This window comes from Malania oleifera, chromosome 12 (assembly GCF_029873635.1).
Source record: "Malania oleifera isolate guangnan ecotype guangnan chromosome 12, ASM2987363v1, whole genome shotgun sequence".
Classification (NCBI taxonomy): Eukaryota; Viridiplantae; Streptophyta; class Magnoliopsida; order Santalales; family Ximeniaceae; genus Malania; species Malania oleifera.
The window spans coordinates 6135321-6156705 of NC_080428.1; the positions used below are offsets into that span (position 1 = coordinate 6135321).

At 37.1% G+C, this 21385-nt stretch overlaps 1 protein-coding gene across 3 annotated transcripts in view; it reads left to right on the plus strand.

The window, feature by feature from the left end:
* The window catches only part of LOC131143791 (protein Iojap, chloroplastic), a 62376-nt gene that overhangs the window by 23924 nt on the left and 17067 nt on the right, over positions 1-21385 (plus strand). For all 3 annotated transcript variants that reach the window (XM_058092129.1, XM_058092130.1, XM_058092131.1), the window contains exons 3-4: positions 11668-11806; positions 11912-12000. In XM_058092129.1, the coding sequence (XP_057948112.1) occupies positions 11668-11806; positions 11912-12000 (228 nt within the window). The remainder of the gene's footprint in view (positions 1-11667; positions 11807-11911; positions 12001-21385) is intronic.

The following is a 21385-nucleotide window of genomic DNA, read 5'->3' on the forward strand; positions in this document are numbered from 1 at the left end:
CAAATCCAACTTAATTAAATACCTTATTTATTAATTTTACTAATGAAAATAATATTTTACCATAGAACAAAGAATCCAAATAGGTTAATTAAACTCTTTAATGCACTTACATAAGCAAAATTTATAGTCATAAATTATATTTAAAATATAATTAATTAGTAATTCGGTTAATTCGGTTAACCGAAATTTTTTTTACCCTTAACCGAACCGAAACCGATTAACCGAAATTTTGTAGAATTATAACCGAACCGACCGAACCGGGATTTTTACCCGAACCGAACCGACCAATTTCGGCCGGTTAATTCGGTTAATTCGGTTTTCACTGAATTTTGCTCACCCCTACACTCCACTAGTCTATTAGAAACAAAGGCATACAAATAATACAATAAATTTAACAAATTCTATTATTTAATTTGTTAAACTAAGAGTTTTAGACTAACAAGTTATATTATGTGATTGCAACTAACGCTTTAACACTATAATATATAATCGTAAAATTTATCATTAAATAAATAATGCACTAACAACTTGAACAAGGTAAAAACTAGGAAAGAAAAGAATGTTGAAGCTGAAAAATATAGAAAAGAAGAATCAAATTATTATGGAAATAATTCTTTTTATCAAAATAGTGTGCATATCAAATTATTAATTAATGCATATCTTGTGAATAATAAAAAATAATTTTGGATCATTATCATCCTCATTATAGCCCCCCTTCCACATAGCCTGTCGAGAATAATTTATGAAAAAAGAAAATTAAAAATGAGAAGAAAAAGTAAACAAATAAAAAAAATATATATTTTTCCATGCTGTAGCAGTCCTTTTGCGATACATAACGGCCGTAGCAGTAGCGGTCCATAATGGCCTTTATGATTTGGATTTTTCTTCCCACCCGATTTACCGGGGTGTAATGGTATCGAAGACAAGAAACTGTTACTTAACACCGTTACGTAATGGTCGTGGATGCTATTTAAAACCATATGACATAAATTCAATTGAATTGTATTCAGTTGTATTTAATTGGCTAATTATGATTGGTTGGATGTTACATTGTTATGGTCTTTAGTTCATCAAGAATTATCACTAATTAAGGATATCAACCATGTGAAACTTGTCATCTGGTCTTTAAGCCTACTTGGTGGTAGTGACCAAAATTTTCCTTGCGTAATGGTCGCGACCACTATTTAAAACCATGGATCACATCAGTGACATGAATTCAATTGTATTTAATTGGTCAATTTTTATTGATTGGATGTTACATTATTGTGGTTCTTAGTTCATCAACAATTGTGAGCCAATTAATGATATCAGCCATGTGAAACTCCTCATCTGGTCTTTAAGCCTAGACGGTGGTAGACTGGCAGTGACCAAAGTTTTCCTCATTAATTGCCCCCAACTTCCATGTCCAAGCTGGAGGCTGGATATGGAAGTAGCACCAAAGTTGGATGAAAAGGTCTTCACTTAGGTCGGGAGTAGGAGGCTGAGAATGTATTTATCGGCTTTTCTTTACCCTTGATTCTGGACACTACCCTTAGATTGGGAGTATGGATTGAGAATAAGTGTTCTCCAGTTCCTTATATTCTTGCATTGAGTAGTGATTGAGAATAGATCGTTGCAAGTTCTTTTTACTTTAAAATTGGTATACAACCTTTAGATAAGGAGTACAATTGAGAATAGATCTTTGCTGATTTCTTTTACCCTTAGTCAAGCTTAAATGCTAGGGTTAACAATGTGCTATGTGTGGGTTTACATGTTTGGCTAATGAAGCCAAGCTGACATGAGGTCATGCTTAGCTGACTTAAGATAAAATTGATTTGAGGTTGGGCTGAGTTGACTTGAAGCCGGATTGATTTGAGGCTGGGAATAGCTGATTTGAGGCTTGACTGATTTGAGGCTGGGATGGGCTGACTTAAGGTCGGATTGATCTGGGGTCGGGTCCCCAATTTCTTGTATAAAAAGTTGAGCTGACTTGGCTGTCGTGCCAATGACCACGCTAACGTTGCTGATGAGTCAATTGCTGGGTTGATCTTGCAGGTCTGGCCTTTTTGATGTGTCAATTGGTGAGTTGACCTTGTCGAGCTAATTAATTTTGAATCACTGAGCTGAAAAATTGTGCTCCGTGCTAATTAATTTAAAATGCATCAAGTTGAAAACTGTGCACTGGGCTAATTTATTTAAGATGTTTTAGGCTTAAAACTGTGCAATGAGCTAATTCATTTAAGATAAATGTGCTAGGCTTATTAATTTAAAATGCAACAGGCTGAAAACAGTGCACCAAGCTAATTCAATTTAACTGCACCAGGCTAATTGTTTAAATGCATTGAGCTAAATCATTTAAATGTGTAGAGTGAATGCTAAAGCCAAAAACATCACCATTCTTGGATAGGCAAAGTACTCCTTGCATAGTATCATCCAGCTATCTTGAACAGGATCATCTCTATGAATATGTTAATCAATTTCTTGGAACTCCATTATGCACGTTTAAGAGCACGCCTACTTGCAACCATAAATAGGGAGCTCGATTTTTAGCATCAATATTTATAGTGATTTATTGGAAAGTAATCATTTTCCATAGATGGTGCTGATTGATGCTGGAAATGTATCTTTGGTCTTGATCCTTTTGCCCACCAATAGCTTGGCAACCACTTCGTTTTTCCTGCAATGACAAGAAAATGATAGTGGCCCGGGGATCTTTTTGATGCCTAAATTAGCAAACTTACTAACATTATGCAATTATAGGAAGTGCATGAGCTTTGGTTTGAAATGAGCATACCTTTGGTTTATATAGGTGGGTGATCATATCAATTACATGAATTCAATTAAGTTGTATTTAATTGGCCTTTGCATTCATTATTGTTGTAACATTCATCAAGATTTATGGTTAATTTAAACTTTTCAATTTGGTTGCTGCCAACAAGTAGGCTTAAAGACTGGTTGAAGAGTTTCACATGTCTAATCCCATTAAATCATAATCGTTGATTAATGTAATAACCTTAATGAACATAACAACCTATTTGTAAAATTAGTGGTTTGGCTAATTAAATACAATGCTATTGAATTCTCATAACTAACATGGTCTCCCACCTATATAAACCCAATGTACGATCATTTCAAACCGGAGCATATGCACTCCCTATAATTGCGTAAATATTACAAACTCAACTAACTTAGGCCTTAGAGAGGGCTACCTTGGGCGCCAAAGTACCATTTTCTTGTGATTGCAAGAAAAACAATGTGGTTGCTGAGCTAATATGATATAAGGATTGAGATAAAAGATACAACAACAACAACAACAACAAGCCTTAAGTCCCACCAGGTGGGGTCGACTACATGAATTCTTTTCCACCAATTCATCCAGTTGAGACAATTTTCCTCAACTAGCTTAAGAGTTATTAAGTCCTTCCTCATTATCTCATTCCATGTTATTTTAGTTCTATTCCTACTTCTAATACTAGTAACAATAACTAGCACACTCCTCACAGATGCACTACCTGACTTGCCTTTCAAATGCTTAAACCATCTAAGCCACCCCTTTATCTTATCTTCTACCAATGCTATGCCAAGTTTATTGCGAATATGTTCCTTAATTTATCTTTTAATATTATACCACTCATCCACCTTTACATTCGCATTTCAGAAACATTCACTTTTTGGACATGTTGTTTCTTAGTTGCCTAACTGTTTGATCCATAGAGCATGATTGTTCTTACATCCGTGTATAAAACTTTCCTTTAATTTTAAGGGTATTCTACAATCACATAGCATGCCTAAAGCAGTCCTCCATTTTACCCAACTTGCTTCAATTCTATGTATTACATCCTCTTCAATTTCTCTTTTCCGCTTGCATGATAGATCCAAGGTATCGAAATCTACTAGTGATATTAATTTCTTGATTATCAAGTTTAATCTTATCTCCAATATTACTCCTAATGTGATTGAAATTACATTTTATATATTTTGTCTTATTTCTACTTATCCTAAAACATCTAGACTCTAAAGTTTTTCTTCAGGGTTCTAACCTAGATTCTACTCTACTCCTACTTTCATCAGTCAAGACAATATCAGCTCCAAGCAACATAGGATGCGAGACCTCATTTTGGATATTCCTAGTGCGTTTATCAATCACTAAAGCAAAAAGATAAAAGACTCAAAGTAGAGCCTTGATGTACACAAATTGTAATTGGAAATTTTTTAGATTCTCATCCTACAATCCTGACGCTAGTCATTACTTTATCATATATATCCTTGATGACCTTAGTATGTTTATTGCATATTCCATTTTTTCTAAAACTCATGAAAGAACTTCCATAGGTTTTCTATCATGGGCTTTCTTTGGGTCAATAAAAAATTTATGCAAGTCCCTCTTCTTTTCCCTAAACTTCTCCATTAATTTTCTTAAATGATAAATAGCTTCTACTATCGATCGTCTAGGCACAAAACCAAAGTGGTTCATAAAAACCCTCATTTCTAATCTGCTTATTTGTTCAATATCCTTTCCCATAGTTTCATTGTATGGGTTTAACTCCATGATAGTTATTACAATTTTGAATATTGCCTTTGTTTTTGCATATAGTTGTTATTAGCGTGCGTTTCCTCCATTCCTAACATTTTTTTGGTTTTTATAATAGTATGGATTAATTCACCATATACTTTCATTATCCCCTAAATATTTCCAAACTTCAGTTGGGATCTTATCCGGTCCTATAGATTTCTTATTTTTCATCTTCTTTAAAGCCATCCTAACTTCCATGACTCTAATTTTGTGAATAACTCTCATATTTTTAGTCTTTTCCTTACTTGTAATTTTTAAGTTTGGGCTTTCAATTTGGTTTTCTGTATTTCTACAATTTTTCCATGTTCTATACTAGCTTCTTTTTGTCTTTACTGCTTTTTGGACATCTTGTCCCGCCACCAACTTTCTTACTGCAGGAGAATCTTTCTTTGGATTCACCTTAAATCTCTTTTTCTATCTTTTTGATAGAGTTAGTCATTCTATTCCACATATTGTTCGCATCTAGGAAATTACTTCAATATATTCATAGAAGATGATTCTGCTCGAGGTAGCTGGATGACGAAAGATCTAAAACCATGAAAGGTTCTAATTAGTCTAAGAATGGTGATTTCATTGGTCTTCGCATTCATTTGTCTAGTGCATGTAAATGAATTAGCTAGCTAAATTTAAATTACTTAGCTAGGTGCATTTGTAGCTTAATGCATTTAAATGAGTTGGTCCTGTGCATTAAATGAATTGACTTAATGCATAGTTTTCCATTTAAATTAATTAGCCTGATGCAAAGTTTTCAGCTGGGTGAATTTAAATTAATTAGCTGGCGCATTTAAATTTATTAGCCAGTGCATGGTTTGCATTAAAATTAATTAGTTTGGTAATTGACATGTTGAACTAGCCATCTCAGTGTGGTCACCTTGGATATTGACATGTTAGAAGGCATCCCTGCAAGTTAAATGAAAAATTGACACATTTGCAAGGTCAGCTTGGTTACACATCGGCTTAGCCTTTCCATATCGTAACTTTGGAATAGCTGGCTAAACCCAGGTGGTTGCCAACAATATATGAATGGAAAATGTTGACCACTCTAGCATTCAATGAGGATTTGTCTCATAACTTCACTGTCATCAACTTGACCTCAATCGAACCTGTGGTAAGCCCTCAATTCAGTTTGCCCTCATTAGCCAAATATGTAAGCATGACTAAAGGGTAAAATGAATTGGAGAAGACTCATTCGTAGTTCCTACTATTTATATAGGGGCTGTGTCCCGATTTAAAGGTGCAAGGAACTAGTGAAGACTTCGTCATTTCCTACTAAAGGCAAAAGGAGGAAGTGAACACTTATTCTCAGTTCCTACTCTAGTGTTGCTTCCATATCCAACTTCAAGCTTGGACATGGAAGTGGGGGGCAAATTATGAGGAAAAATTTGGCACAACCACCAAAAAAAAGGCTTAAAGACTATTTGAAGAGTTTCACATGGCTAATCCCCCTAAAATTAGTCATAATTAGCAACGAACATAAAAGCCATAGTGAAGGTGATGGCTGGTTAGTCACCATTGGTGCAATCAGCCAAATTAATACAATTGAGTACAATTCAATCGAATGCCTATAACTTACTTGATCACCCACCTATATAAAATAAAGCTATGTCCATTTCAAACTGAAGCTCACATACACTATATAATTGCGTAAATATTAACAAGTTGGTTGACTTGGCCATCAAAGAAGGTCCTTGGAGGCCACCTTGAGTCTCCAAAGTGTCATTTTTTTGTGATTGCAAGAAAAGCAGGGTGGTTTCCTAGTTGGTGATTCAAGGATTGGGACTTGAGCCACGTTAAATTTTTGCAGCATAACCTTTTGTTTAATATAAATTTTCATTTTTCAATTGGTGGTGATCGAACAATGGTTATTGTCATTGTCACCATCATTATAAACATCATTACTACCATGGTAATTATTATTAATTCTATCATTGTGCTTGTAGTTGCTACTATTTTTACTAATTACTAAAAAAACATGGCATATTTAGTGTGTGTGCTACAAAGTAAAAAAGAATAGTCCTTCCAGGGAGGATAATAAAAATTAATAACCCCCAAGGAAGCAATGATGTTGGCATGCAATATGGTATGAATACAAGATAAGACAACGATTTGAACCTTACTTGAATAAACTAGGTAAGTTCAACTGTTTTATTGGTGAGCTTTCTATTGCTGAAGAGTAAAAGGTTGTTGAAAGGAAAGGCATTCTTGATGGTGTGTTTTTGATTTGAACCCTAATTGAATAAACTAGGTAAGTTTAACTGTTTTATTGGTGAGCTTTCTAGTGCTGAAGAGTAAAAGGTTGTTGAAAGGAAAGGCATTCTTGATGGTGTCTTTTTTTACTATGAAAGCTGCTGTTGGTGGTGTGTTTTATTTTTATGTAATGTGCTGGGAAAGCCAATGTTTTTTGTCTGTTATCCATGGTTCTTAGTTTAGGGAAAATACACGCTTCTTAAGAAACCTACCTTGGAAGAAGCTTGTGGAAATCCAATACTTTTGGACACGTAAGGTCATGTTCTCTTGCATAGTTGTCAAAAACGAGAATTGAATTGTGACGAAATTCCAATATAGTGTATCGAGAATTGAATTGAATCGTAAGATTTGGTAGAAAATTTTGGAAAGGATTCCAAATGACATGCACTCATGTACAACAAAAATAAAATAGCAAAACACATTGAAATATCAACAAATATGGATCAATCATTTTTGGATAACAAAAGAATTTCATTGACAGAATAGGAATGTACAAGAAGGAGAGTAAAGCATCTCCTTTCAAAACTCTGGGTTACCCTAGAAAAATAAAAAATGAAGAACCAAAAGAACACTAGAAACATCCCGAAATAATCAGCAGGCATATCAATTCAACAAGGAAAGCCAATCACACTGAAATAACCAAAAAACATATTCCCCTGAAATTCCCATTACCCACACACCAAAGAGAAGCCAAATGGTGAATCTTCCCCCATACCAGCAAAAGTGACGACTTCTTCCCTGGAAAAATGCATGCGTTTTGTTCCATCCACAAACCCCAATTACAGCAAATAAGGACCAATTCCATAACTCCTACCCTCCTTTTTCCTGCCAAAACCAGAAAAATGAATTGCCAAAAACCCCTCCACTGTCTTTGGTCAAACCCAACATTCCCCAAAATAATTAAATAGCTTGTTGCAAATCCTCCGGGCGAAATCACAATGTAAGAAAAGATGTGGAGCAGTTTCAGAGAAATTAAAACAAAGCACACATACGTTTGGAGAGAGCCTTTAACGGTCGTCTGATCTATAACAAGTCACAACCAGCCATAGAAAACCTTTGATTTTAGAGGGAACTTTGGCCTTCCAGACAGTTTTATAGAGAGGAAAAGAAAAACCAGAGCTAGTCAAGAACTCACAAAAAGATTTGCAGGAATAAAACCCTGAGGGATCCAAAGACCAAGAATGGCTATCAGATTCCAATGAGACTCAACAATTATGCAAGAAGACTAACATGGAGGATAGCTCCTCCATCTCCCTGTCATTTAAGGGTTTCCTAAAGTGAAAATCTCAAGAAGGTAAAGGACCACTCGATCCTACTAGCCATCCCTATAGGAATCTTGAAAATAGACAGAAAATACAGCAGGATACTAGGAAGATAAGCTTGAATGATAGTAACCCTACCTCCTAAAGAAAAAAAAGCACCATTCCAACCACATCTAATCGCTTAGACATTCTTGAAAACAGGGTCCCAAAAACTAGTGGATCTAGGATTACCCCCGAAAGGAACTCCTAAATAAGATAACGGCCAATCTGAAGAGACGCAACCTACCTCCAAGGATAACTCCCTACCATGCTTCTTCAACAAATTAATTGTGGTGATACCGCTCTTCCCCAAATTGATCTTAAGCCCTGAAACCCCTTCGAATATATGAAGAAGCTCTAGAATATTCAAAAACGATGACCTATGATCCTTTAAGAAGAAGATAATATCGTCAGCAAACTAAAATGTGAAACCATTACTTCCTCCCTCCCCACTTGCAGACATTTATCTAAATCTCTAACCACAGCTCTATCAACCATCCTACTCAAGGCATCTGCCACTAAAACGAACAAAAAAGGGTAACAAGGTCTCCTTGTCTACCCCCTTATAGCTCTGAACCAAGATTTAGGCTCCTTGTTCACTAACACCAAATAAAACACATTTGACATAAACCTTTCATCTACCTTCGCCATCTCTCTCCAAAACCCTTCTTCATGAAAATCTTATCCAAGAAATTCCAACTTGCCCTATCATAGGTTTTCTCAAATCCAACCTAAAAATAAGCTCCTTCTTGTTCCTTCTTTTAATATGCTCAACGAATTCATTCAGAATCAAAATCACGTCCACTATCGTCCACTATCTGTCCCCCCCCCCCCCCCCCACCCAAACCCCTACCCAAATGAAAGCATTTTGGGTAATAGACTTCTCAAGAACCACACCTAACCTTCTGGCTAGTACTTTAGTGATTATTTTATAAACGCTGGATACTGGACTAATAGGTCTATAATCAGATTTCCTGATATACTTTCTTTTCTTAGGCACCAAAGTTATGAAGGTAGAGTTAATACTCTTGCATAAAATTCCATTCCAATAGAATTCACTAAAAACCTTCGTCAAGTCATCCTTAATCAATGCCCAACAATCTTGAAAAAAATCCAAATTGAATCCATCCAGCGCTGGAGCTTTATCCCTATTCATACTTGCAAAACTTGATCATATTGTTAACTAGAATGACACTTTCCTTTGAAGCAAGTTTTGTAGGTCTAAAACCTACCATGATCTATTAATTCTACGCATATTTATATAAAGGAAAAACTAACCATATACAAAAAGATGTACCATGATCTATCCATCCCATCTCTATCAAGTATCAAGTTATGGTAGTTTTCCATAAAACTATGAGTCTAACACACAAGCTATGAGATGTCATATTTAAAAACAAAATAAGATATTTAGAAGCCCACATCTCATATTCATAAAACAAAATAAAATAGACTCTAAACCATCTATAAAACATAGACTACTAATGTGAAATGTGGTGCATCATCATTCATCATCCCACTTCCCTAATGCAAGGTCATTGTCATCATCATTCTCTACCACAATCATCTCTTCTTGTTCCTTTTTTTCTTCATCACCTTTCTCATCGTCAATCAGCTCAATGTCATTTTCTTCAACATTTTTGCCTTTTCCTCTACAATCAAATCTTACTTTCCTTGGTCCTACATAATCATGTCATTATAAAATTATTAAAATATGACAATTATTTTTAAAACTTCATCCTCCATTCATAAACTAATTGCTTAGAGAGAAGCAAATATAAAGTCTTAAGTCATAGAACTCATACCTCTCTTTCTTTTCTTGCCATGTCAAACTCCTCCATTTTCTTCAAAGCACTCATTGACATTCATCCATCAAATGTCTTCAGGTAGACAAAGGCCTTCCTTTTCAGCAATCCATTCATCATATGATTCCATGTCCAATAAACAAATTGGATCATATGTCTCACTGTTTTGTTGCCTCCTCGCTTGCCTTAGCTCTAATTGATTGTCGTACTTAACAAAGGCAGACGCATTGAGTCTTTGTTGTTCCAATTGATTCCGTTTTTTTTTGGAGTGGACATGGTCAAATGTGCTCCAGTTTCTCTCACATCCCATGGCACTACATGTGAGGCTAAGGACTCATATTGCAATTCTTTGAAGCTCCTTTCACTCCTTTCCATAGCTCTCCCACCATATATACGATAAAAAAGAAAAATGAATAGATATCATGTTGTATTTATGACTATGAACCAAAAAAGAAAGACTAAAAATTGAGAAAGTTGTTGTAAAGGTGAGTAGGAAACTATTGAATTGATATAATATCAGATTGTTTCTTGTCTCTTGTTAGTAGCCATGTTAAACCAATCATCCCTTTGGCTTTTTTGAAATTTCTCCAATTTTTGATTAATCTTGATCCTTGTTTCAACATCTAGATACATTTTTTCATTTGTGTTATGCAGACCAATTTTGACTTCCATGCCTGCATTAAAGCCATAACTATATTAGAACCTACGAATAAAAGAAGTGGTAAAAACAAATGAATAGTTAATAGGCTCACTGCTCACATAACATGTTACTATATTTATTTAGTTTTTGGATAATGCAACTTAATTAGGATTAGGGAAATATCCCACCGCATGAAGTGGTCTATGAAGTTGCAAATCCCATGTATATCTTTCCAAATAATTACAAAAAAGACACCTTGCCTTCTAATTTTATAAATTATTCTATAAGTTGTATAAAAAACTTGAAAACCATGTATAAAAAGTTTATTTTCCAAAATTTTCATACAAATTTTAGTAAACTTTGGAAAACATAGAAAAAAAGGTAGAAAAACATAGAGAATGAAGTTTTTTCCCAAGTTTTTCATACAAAGTTTGGCAAACTTTGAAGAAGATAAAAATAAGGTGGCTTATTTGTAGTTTCTTTGAAAAACTAATATTGTGAGATGAAAAACTATTGCCCACAAGTGGCCTGGCACTAAAGGTTTTGGGGAAGTTCTAGTAATTTTTAGTAGAAGTTTAGAAAGCTTCATTGAAATGCTTGGAAATTTCTTGTAAATTTTTGAGAAGCAAGTTTGACACAAATCTCCCTTGTACTTTCGTTTCTCAAGGTCTTTTTCGTACAACAAATCATAAAAAATTATTTAAGTTTTCTTTATTATATGTACGAAATTTCGTGTTTTGGTTACTCATAGAACTTCTCTACTATTATTTTCATTTTAGAAAACTTTGTTGCTGGATGCTAAGTGATTTTCCCACTGGAAATTTCCACCCACAATTTTTGGACAAAATTTTCTGCCTCATCTCCCATGCTGTGTCCTACTTCCACTTCTCATTTTGGTGACTGCCTTTTTTTGTTGCAATCCCTGGGTTGCTATTACTTCGGTATTTTATTTATTAAAGCCTTCTACTCAGACTGGTTGGCATGTGCTTAACCCCTCTTCTTGTCATGTTTAGTGATTTCGTATAATTTTGTTGCATTGCATCTGTTAGTCTCCATTCTTGTTACTTTTCTGTCTTGTTTGTAAAACTACCATTGAAATGATGCTTAGTGTTTCTTCTATAGTTGCTGTGGCTATGGCCAAGGTTGCAAATGAGGTGAAGGCTGCAGATATAAGGGTTCTCTTTGTGAAGCCTCTAGTGTATTGGACTAGCTTTTTCATCATTGCTACAGCATATTCTCGACCTCAAATTGATGCTATTGGGTATGGTCTGCACCTTTGACTTCATTGTTGTATATTGTGCTATGATACCTTATAAAACTCAAGTTTTGTAGGCGATGCTTGGATTGACCATTTGTTCTAATGCAGGTCGAAGATCAGAGATTTAGCTGAGAATAAGTACGGAAAATTTGCATCTGGGGACTTGAAGCCCAATTCATGGACATTGTTGGACTTTGGTAAGAGTTCCTGACAACTCAATGATTCCCAGTTAGAATGGATTTTTGATTTGGAGGGAAAAATCTAGTTTGAGACCAGCTCTTTTTCCATTGCACATTTTAAGGGTGTGGTTGGGAGTGCAGTGTCATTTGCAGTTCCCACATGATATGATTAGCACATGCCTTATGAGCTGATATTCAAGTCAAACCGCAATGAAGCATTATGTGATATTTTGTTGAACCATCTGTTTGTTATGCAAAAATGACTTAATTTTAAATTGGATGATTGAGATTGAGGCCATTATCGTTATTTTACGATGTTCTAGTTGAGATGGTGGATAGAGGCGTTTTGAGGACTTTGGAGGTGCAGTGAAATGGATAGAGAGATAGCTCCTGGGGTAGATGGGTTTATAATGGCGTTTTTCAGGATCTTTGGGATCTTTTGAAGGATGATATTAGATTTTTTCATTACTTTTTTCATAATGGGGTTCTGGATGGGAGCATTAATCCAAATATTGTTATCTTGGTGCCCAAAAATGATTGTGCTGCTAGCATCAAGGATTTCAGGCCTATTATCCTGGGGACTAGTGTGTATAGGATCCTTACTATTAGATTACCACTTTATCTAAAAACTTAAGCTATTAGGTTGTGAGTCAACGATATATGTCAAGCCTCAACACTCCCTTGCACGTGCAGCCCAAGAGCACGTGGAGAGACAACCAAACAATGAATAACACCCATATTGGGAACACAATAATTTTGTTTTAATGAATTTACATTAAACTCGGGCAATAAGGCTTGGAACCCAAGACCTCTTGGTGACCATTTCTGATTAGATTACCATTTCACCTAGAAGCTTAAGCTGTTAGGTTGTGGGCCAACAAGTTATATCAAGCCTTTGCACTTACTAAAGTTTACCCAAGAGATTGGCTAGTGTCTTTGCGAATAACATTTCCAACAGTTAAGTGTTTGTTGGCAATAAGGGGCTGTGTGTCCCTATTCCATTTAAGGTGATAGCTCGACTCAGAGATTCTGGATATAGCTTTGGTAGCCAATGAGGCTATGGAAGATGCTGTTTGAAGGAAAAAGAGGGTTTGGTTTTGAAGCAGGATTTTGGAAAAGATTACAATCAAGTTACTTGAGGTTTGTTAGGTAGAATGATGGTCAGAAAAGGTTTTGGGATGAGATCGAGGAAATAGATTTGCAGGTGCATCAGCACCAGTTTTTTGTGTCCTGGCGAAAGATGATGCTAAATATTGGTTAACAGCTTTTAGGGGTCTGAGATAAGGAGATCCTCTACCTCCTTTCCTTTTCATTAGTGTGGTTGTTGCATTGAGTATAATGATTGGAAGAGAGATTGATAGGGGTTTATTGGAAGGTATTATTGTGGGCCATGAGAACTTACCCATATCACATTTGTAGTTGCAGATGACACCATTTTTTTCTTGCAGAAGATATTGGAAGTTTCTCCATTTTGCTAACCATTTGCAGTCGTTTGAAAAAGTTTCAGGCCTTAAGGATTACCTTCTCTAAGAGTGGCATTGTGAGTATAGGGATTAACTCACGTCTTAGGTTAGCAGGCTGTGATGTTCTGAGTTCGCCTATAACTTATCTTGGTGTCATAGTAGTTAAAAGCGCGCCTCAGGTGCAAGGCGCAGTGAAGCAAAGAGGCTTGTGCCTCAAACCAGGTGAGGCGAGGCGACCTGCAAGAGGCGACGCTAGGCGAGACGAGGCGCACTAGGGCGATAGGCGCAGTGAATCGCGCCTTGTGAATTTTTAGTCATTTAAAGTAGAGAAATAGCCACAGCCAGACCCGTAGCCCTCCTTCGACTCAAACGAACATAGCCCTCGCCCCTCTCAGCCCTTCGTGAGTTCGTCTTGCACATTCGAACCAGCAGGAGCCTTCGCGATCCTTCGAACCAGCAACGTGAGCTCGTCGGCGAGCCTTCGAACCAGCTGGGAGCCTTCGCTACTTCGTCTTCGAGCTTCGAACCAGGATCGTGAGTTCGTCTTTGACATTTTGAAGAAGCACGACCCTTCGCGACTTTGTTTCCAGCCAGCAGGAGCCCTCGCGAGTTCTTCTTCTTCTTCTTCCTGCTCCCTGCTTGTTGCGTGCTACGAGCTGCTGACTGCTGCCTGCTGCCTGCTGCCTTCTGCTTCTCTTTTTCTTCTTCTTCTTCTTCTTCTTCCTGCTGCCTGCTTGTTGCGTGCTGCGTGCTGCTGACTACTGCCTGCTGCTTCTCTTTTTCTTTTCTTTATATGTAAGCTTATAAATTAAATATTTTCTTTAATTAATTTAAGCTTATAAATTATAACTAATACATAATATTTATTTATTTTACTGAAATTTACCTACTGTTTTTAAATTTGTAATATTTAGTTTAATTAATGTAAGTTTATAAATTATAACTAATACATAATATTTATTCTTTTTATTGAAATTTGGCTACTCTTTTTCTTCTTCTTCTTTATATGTAATTACTAATTAAATATTTAGTTTAATTAATGCAAGTTTATAAGTTATAACTAATACATAATATTTATTCTTTTTACTGAAATTTAGCTACTATTTTTTAATTTGTAATATTTAGTTTAATTAATGTGAGTTTATAAATTATAACTAATACATAATATTTATTTATTTTATTGAAATATAGCTACTATTTTTTGATTTGTACTATTTTCTTTTGATGTTGAACTATGTTGAATTGTTGATGCTTTTGGGCTAAATTTTTAATTTTGTAATTGAGTTTTTTGGCATTTTAAATTCTAATATTGCTAGATATTCATATGTTCATATATCAATTACCCCAAATAGACATTTTACCCCATTTTAATAATTGTGCGCCTCACCTTCATGAGGCGCGCGCCTTTGCTTCGCACCTCGGCTTCAAAGACCCTTTGCGCCTCGGCTCGCCTCGCGCCTCTAACTACTATGCTTGGTGTCCCCTTAGGTGGTAGCCCTGTTGACAACTCTAGTCTTATTCATGCTTGTCTTTCTTCAAACCCCTTGTATTATACAGTGTTCCACATTTTAGAGCTAGTGTCCTGGTGCAACCCATTCCCATTCCATGAACCAGAACGTTCCATGTTCTAGGTGTAGGTATGCCCTAGACTTGAACTGCACATCAAACACGACCAAGACTGTTACTGGAGAATAAATGATTGAGGACCAATAAACCCTAAACTATTGCTCCTGAGGTTGGTAGCCCGAGATCGTCGTAGAGGGCCACTCGAATGGGGGATTAATCATCTCTTCTGATCTGCTCCATCAACCCCAAATCTAGGGCGCCAAAACTCAAATCCTCTCCGGCGAGCTCTTCCGTCTAGACGACTAGTCCATCATCTCTCCCTAGCTGTTCCTCTCTTTCCAACGTGATGCCTAGGCCGACTTTGAGAGTCTCTCTCCCTCGTCTCGAAGTTTACTCATCAGATCTGTCCCCTCTCTCCCTAGTTTCAGTGCACTATTGTGACTGCCACTTGCCTCTCAAACCATATCTGTCACTTAATCCTTCCCGTTCATTGTTTCATGATTGATGCTCCCAAACTATTTTGGTTTGGTCCTCTCTCCATCCACGTGACCTAATTTCAAGGAGAAGGGGATTGAGGCCGATGACCTCCTTTCCCGGTTCTTTGTCTCACCGCCGCTGTCACTTCCCATCTCGCTGCCTACCGAATCTCCAGGACATTGAATTCCTTAATCAGGTATGCCTCTCTTCAACCATCGCACGGTCTAGGGTTTTGCTTAAATTAGGCGCCTACGATGGCGGCGCCCGTCGACCCTCTGGGGGATCCTCTACCAGTGGGGCCTCTTTCGAAAGGTGGTTCAGGACTTTCTTCATATGCCCATGTAGTATCACGTTCTCATGCTGTTAACCCGTTGTCTTTGTCTTTCAAACTAGCCATGAGATATCCTGTTGATGTAGATGGAGAGATTGGATTCATTTTCTCTGAGGCTGAGATGAAAAAAGTGGCGGAAGATTTCTGATTTGCGTTAGTTTTGAAATTTTTACGCTCTAGGCCATTCATTGACGTTATTCGTTTAATTATCATAAAGTCTTGGGGCCTTTTGGAGATCCCTTGTGTTAGTTTCATGGATGATTTTCACGTACTGGTTCTGATGAATAATGAACGAGATTTTCTTCATGGATGGTCTCGTGAAGGAAGGATTTTGGCTAGGTTTTCGTTTCGTCTTTTTCGATGGACAGAGGATTTCAATCTGAAGCAGGAACCATCCTTGGCCCCTCAATGGTTATTTCTCCCTGGTCTTCCAATGCACATGTACAGACTTGATTGTTTACAGATTCTAGCCACAAGGTTTGGTCGATATCTGGGAACTGACAATGCTATGCTTAACCAAACTAGGGCTACAAGTGCAAGAATGTGCGTGGAGGTGGATTTATTGGCAGATCAGGTGGATGCTTTCCCGATTGTTGTTTCTGCAAATCAGAAAATTTGGAAGTGAGGTATGAAAAGTAAGGATTTTATTGTGAGAAAAGTCATAGACAAGGGCATTTAAAGGTGGTATGCCGAGTGGGTGAAAGGAAATAGAAAAATGGGGATAGACGTAAGGATATGAAAAATGCTAGACAAGAAAATCGACAAGAAGTTTGGCGTGTGAAGCATTTGGATAAAGGGAAAGAAGTTCAGAGAGAATTGATAGATCCATGCATTGTTGAAGAACCTTTAGAGGTAGATCATGTTCAAGAGGGTGCAATGATTTTGCAGATGAGCACAAAACATTATGAGATTGAGCAGAGGGAGGAGATTGTTGAACCAGTCCTGGGTGCTCTTGACGCTGATATGTTGATAGTGGAACATGTTATAGTAGTGCGTGATTAGTTGTTGACATCTTGTAACCTGGTTTTAGAAATCTTGGAACAAGAGTGTACAATCATGCCCAGGTATGTCCTACATAATTGTGAATTGGATAGGGAGGTGGAGACAAATACTTTGGAGAAACTCCCATTGGAAAAAGGCTATTGTTCGGATGATGATTTACATGTTCGGCTTGTTAAGTTGAAGGTAAAGTGAGAAGAGGTCTCAACGGGTTATTACCCGTCCCAAGAAACTTGATTCATGATTAATACAATTCTAGTGTGGAACGTGCGGGGTTTAGGCACGTCTAAAAGCCGTTTACAAAAGTTAACGAGGAAATTTTCGCCTTCTATTTTGGTTCTTTCAGAGCCATTTTCTGATGAAAGTTTGATGTCACAATGGGCTGGTTTTCTAAATTTTCTGAATTTTTGTGCGAATGCATTGGTGGGGGGTAAACTTTGGATGTTTTGGGAAGAGGAAGTGCACTTTGAGTTACAACATATGTCTGATCAAGTTATTTCGAGTATTTTTAGCTATGTGTACCAGAATTTCTTGGCTTCATTTGTTTATGCTAAATGTCGTCAAACAGATCGCCGGGAACTTTGGAATGATTTGGAGTTTGTAAATAGGGATGATTTACCTTGGTTAGTGGTGGGAGATTTTAATATCATCCGTTCAGATTCGGAACGTATTGGTGGTCATACGAGGCCGTTATTGGCTATGGAGGAATTTAATACTTGCGTGGACAACTATGGTCTTATGGATTTGGTTGGTACAGGCAACAACATCTCTTGGTGTAATGGTCACAATGGAAATTCTCGGAGTTGGGCAAAACTAGATAGGGTCCTCTATAATTCGTCTCTTCTTCAATCTTTGCCAAATATTTATTTTGAGTATGGAAATAGGAGGACTTCAGATCATAACCCATTGATTATTCGGTTTCATAGAAATTTGCATCGATATGGTCCTTCTCCCTTTAGGTATCAAAATATGTGGAGCACTCATCAGTATTTTAAGTCTTGCGTGGAGGAAGCCTGGAGGGAGGAATCCCATGGCACGGGTTTAGTTAGACTTGCTGCTAAATTGAAGCATACGAAAGTTGCAATCCGAAACTGGAACAAGCAGGTATTTGGACATGTGCATCAAAACATTAAAAAATTGGAGGAAAGTATGAAGGTTCTAGAGGCTTAGCTTTAGGAAAGGTTTTCACCAGAAATTGAGGAAGATTTCTTCCTTTCTAAACTCGAGTTGGAAGCTTGGGAAGAGAGGGAGGAGATTCGTATTTCTCAGCTAGCCAAAAAGAAGTGGTTGGAGGTGGGGGATAATAATACAAAGTTCTTTTATGCATTTGTGAACCAAAAGAGGAAGAAGGCTATGATTCATTCATTGAAGCTTCCGAATGGAGAAGTGTTGGATTCTGTGGAGACTGTTCATGATGGTGTAGTAAGGTATTTTCAAACTTTCTTAACAGGTGCAAGACCCAGTCGAGCAGCTTATCTTGATGATATTATATCTCCTATGGTTTCTGAAGAGGAGAATATTGCTCTTTGTCATGCTTCGTTTGAGGTGGAGGTAAGGGATGCTATTCTTTCTATCCCGAGAAATAGTAGCCTAGGTCCGGATGGTTTTGGTTCGACTTTTTTCCATGATTGTTGAGATATTGTAAAAGAAGAGGTGATCGATGTAGCTAGAGATTTTTTTGCTGGGTCTCCTCTTCCTAGATTCTATTCTGTATCTTACATTGTTCTAATCCCAAAAGTTCAAAATCGCCAGAGTTTTGACAAGTTCAGGCCTATTAGTCTTTGTAGTGTTATCTACAAAATTTTTTGCAAAAATTATTGTTGCAAGTATGACAGGTTTATTGTTAGCATTGATTTCTCTGGAGCAAGGAGCTTTCATTCCCGATAGAAGTATATTTGAAAATATTACATTGGTACAAGAAATGGTTCATTCTCTGCATAAGAAGTCTAATGGTGGAAATGTAATGATCAAAGTAGACATGGCTAAGGCTTATGATATGGTCGATTGAGATTTTTTAAACTTGGTTCTGAAAAGCTTTGGATGCTCCCAGAGATTTTGTGGTTTAGTGGCGGAATGTGTTTCCTCTCCCTGGTTCTCCATTATGATGAATGACACTTATAAAGGTTTCTTTAAACCTTCTCGAGGGCTTCGCCAAGGAGACCCTCTATCTTCTTATCTGTTTATTATTTTACAGGAAGTTCTTTCTCGACTTCTAAAGAAAAATTTTATGGAGAATAAGATAGGGGCTTGCTATCATCCTCGTGGGGCGCCTTTGGTATCTCACCTACTTTATGCGGATGACATTCTTATTTTTGCCAATGGTAAGAAAAGTTCCATTCGAATGCTTATGAAGTCTCTTAAGAAATATGAGGATTGGTCTGGTCAAATGATAAATAAAGACAAGTCAAGTATTTTTTTGTCAAAGAGAATTACTTATGCTCGGAAGAGATCCTTGTTAAGGTTGACTGGCTTCACGGAAGGAGGGTTCCCTACTACATACTTGGGTGTTCCTTTGGTATCAGGTCGTCTTATGGCCTGTAGTTTAGAGCCTCTAGTTGCTAAATTGAGAAAAAAGATAGCGGGTTGGAAATTTAAGCTTTTATCTCAAGGGGGCTGCTTAGTTTTAATTAAGCATGTATTATCATCAATGGCGGTTCATCAATTGGTGGTAATTGACATCCCTAATATTGTCTTCACAAAGTTAAATTCTGTGCTATCGAATTTTTTTTGGAGTGGAGTAAATGATAAAAGAAAAAGGAAATGGTGTTCCTGGCCTAATATATGTAGGCCTATTTGTGAGGGTGGTTTGGGTATTAGGGATTTTGAGGAAGTAAAAAAATCATTGCGTATGAAGTTTGTGTGGAGATTGTTAACTATGGATAATCTGTGGACTCAATTTTTTAAAGCCAAGTATTTGAATAATAGACACCACTTGAGAGAAATAATGCCAGATAAAGGAACCAGATTTTGGAGATCGATTGCTCGTGTGATACCTGAAGTATTAGAGCATGTTCATGTTCAAATTAAAGAAGTGTTAGCCTCTTTCTGGTTTGATCGATGGTTAGCCTCCGGTCCCCTTTGTGCTAAGGTTCAGGAAATTAGAAACCATAAGCTACGAACACGAGATTGTTGGGATAGAGATGGGTGGAATGTTGATTTATTAGTGGATCTATTGGGTGAAGAACAAGCTGAGGAAGTAATGAACTTTGCTATTTCTTGCAAGGAGAGTCCAGATACAATAATTTGGGAACCTTCAACAGATGGGAAATTTATCACGGCAAGTGCTTGGGAAATTATAAGGGAGCGTAAAGAGGAATTCTTAGTTTCAAAATGGATCTGGCATCCTATGTTGCCAAACGGGTGTCAATTTGTATGTGGAAGTCTTGGTTCGCTTGTCTTCCGGTTGATACTCGTATTCAAGAAGTAGGTGTTCAAATGGTCTCCCTGTGTGATTGTTGTTCAAATGCCAAGATTGAATCTCTAGACCATGTGTTTTGCACGAGTTCTTTTGCTCTGGAGGTATGAAAACAAGCAGCAGTGGCGTTGGGTGTTAGTTGTATGGCAATGAATACATGGAAAGTCAAAGTTAATTTCTAGTTTAGTTGTGCAAGATGGGCCTCACAGTTAGGCATTTTGGTAGGTCTCATACCTAGTCTCATCATTTGGAGACTTTGGACTCGTCAATGTAGAGTCAGGATGGAAGCAATTCATGATTTGGTGAGTACTGTGTGGCTTGATATTAAATATTGGTTGAGATCCATTTCGGACAAGTTAACTAAATGTGCACCTGCTTCTTGCACGGATATTGCAGTCCTTCGTGCTTTGGATATTCAAGTTAAAAATGTGAGGGTTCGTCTTCCTCGTGAAGTCAGATGGTGTAAACTTGAGATAGGTTGGGTTAAGTTGAATGTGGATGGAAGTTGTAGAGGTAACCCAAGTAATTATGGTGGTGGAGGCATGATAAGAGATGAAAGAGGATTATTTAAAGCAGTTTTTTCCTCATTACTGGGTTATGGAACCAATAATATGGTTGAATTGAAAACGATTATTATAGAGATTAATTTGTGCAAAGATTTCGGATTTTATCAAGTGGAGATTGCCTGTGACTCTGCTTTGTTGGTTCAGTGGATTAATTCTGGGAAGTGTTCGGCTTGGAACTTATGGGAATTGTGGGAAGAGCTTGTGTTAGCATTGAGAGGCATACATTACAAAGTGGAACATGTTTACAGGGAGGCAAATCATAGTGTGGATTTCTTTGCCAAGCAGGGTGAATCTGGTATATCTCGATCATATAGTTGCTAGGATGAGCTTCCACAGGAAGTCAGGGGAATGATTCGATTGGATTTGTTGGGATTTCTTTCCTTACGTTCGTGATGCTTTGAGCTGGTGTTTGTGAAGGTTGGAGTGGTTGGTTTATTCCTCGAGATCTTCCGAAGTTTTTGTTTGTTTCCCACTTATAGTTGTTTAGTTCTTATTTATTTGTTTGGTTGTTGGTCATTGGTTTATTGGTTTTGAATAAGTTGGTTAAGTTAGTTTTAGATTCTTGGGGTTTGATTTTGTTTTCCCC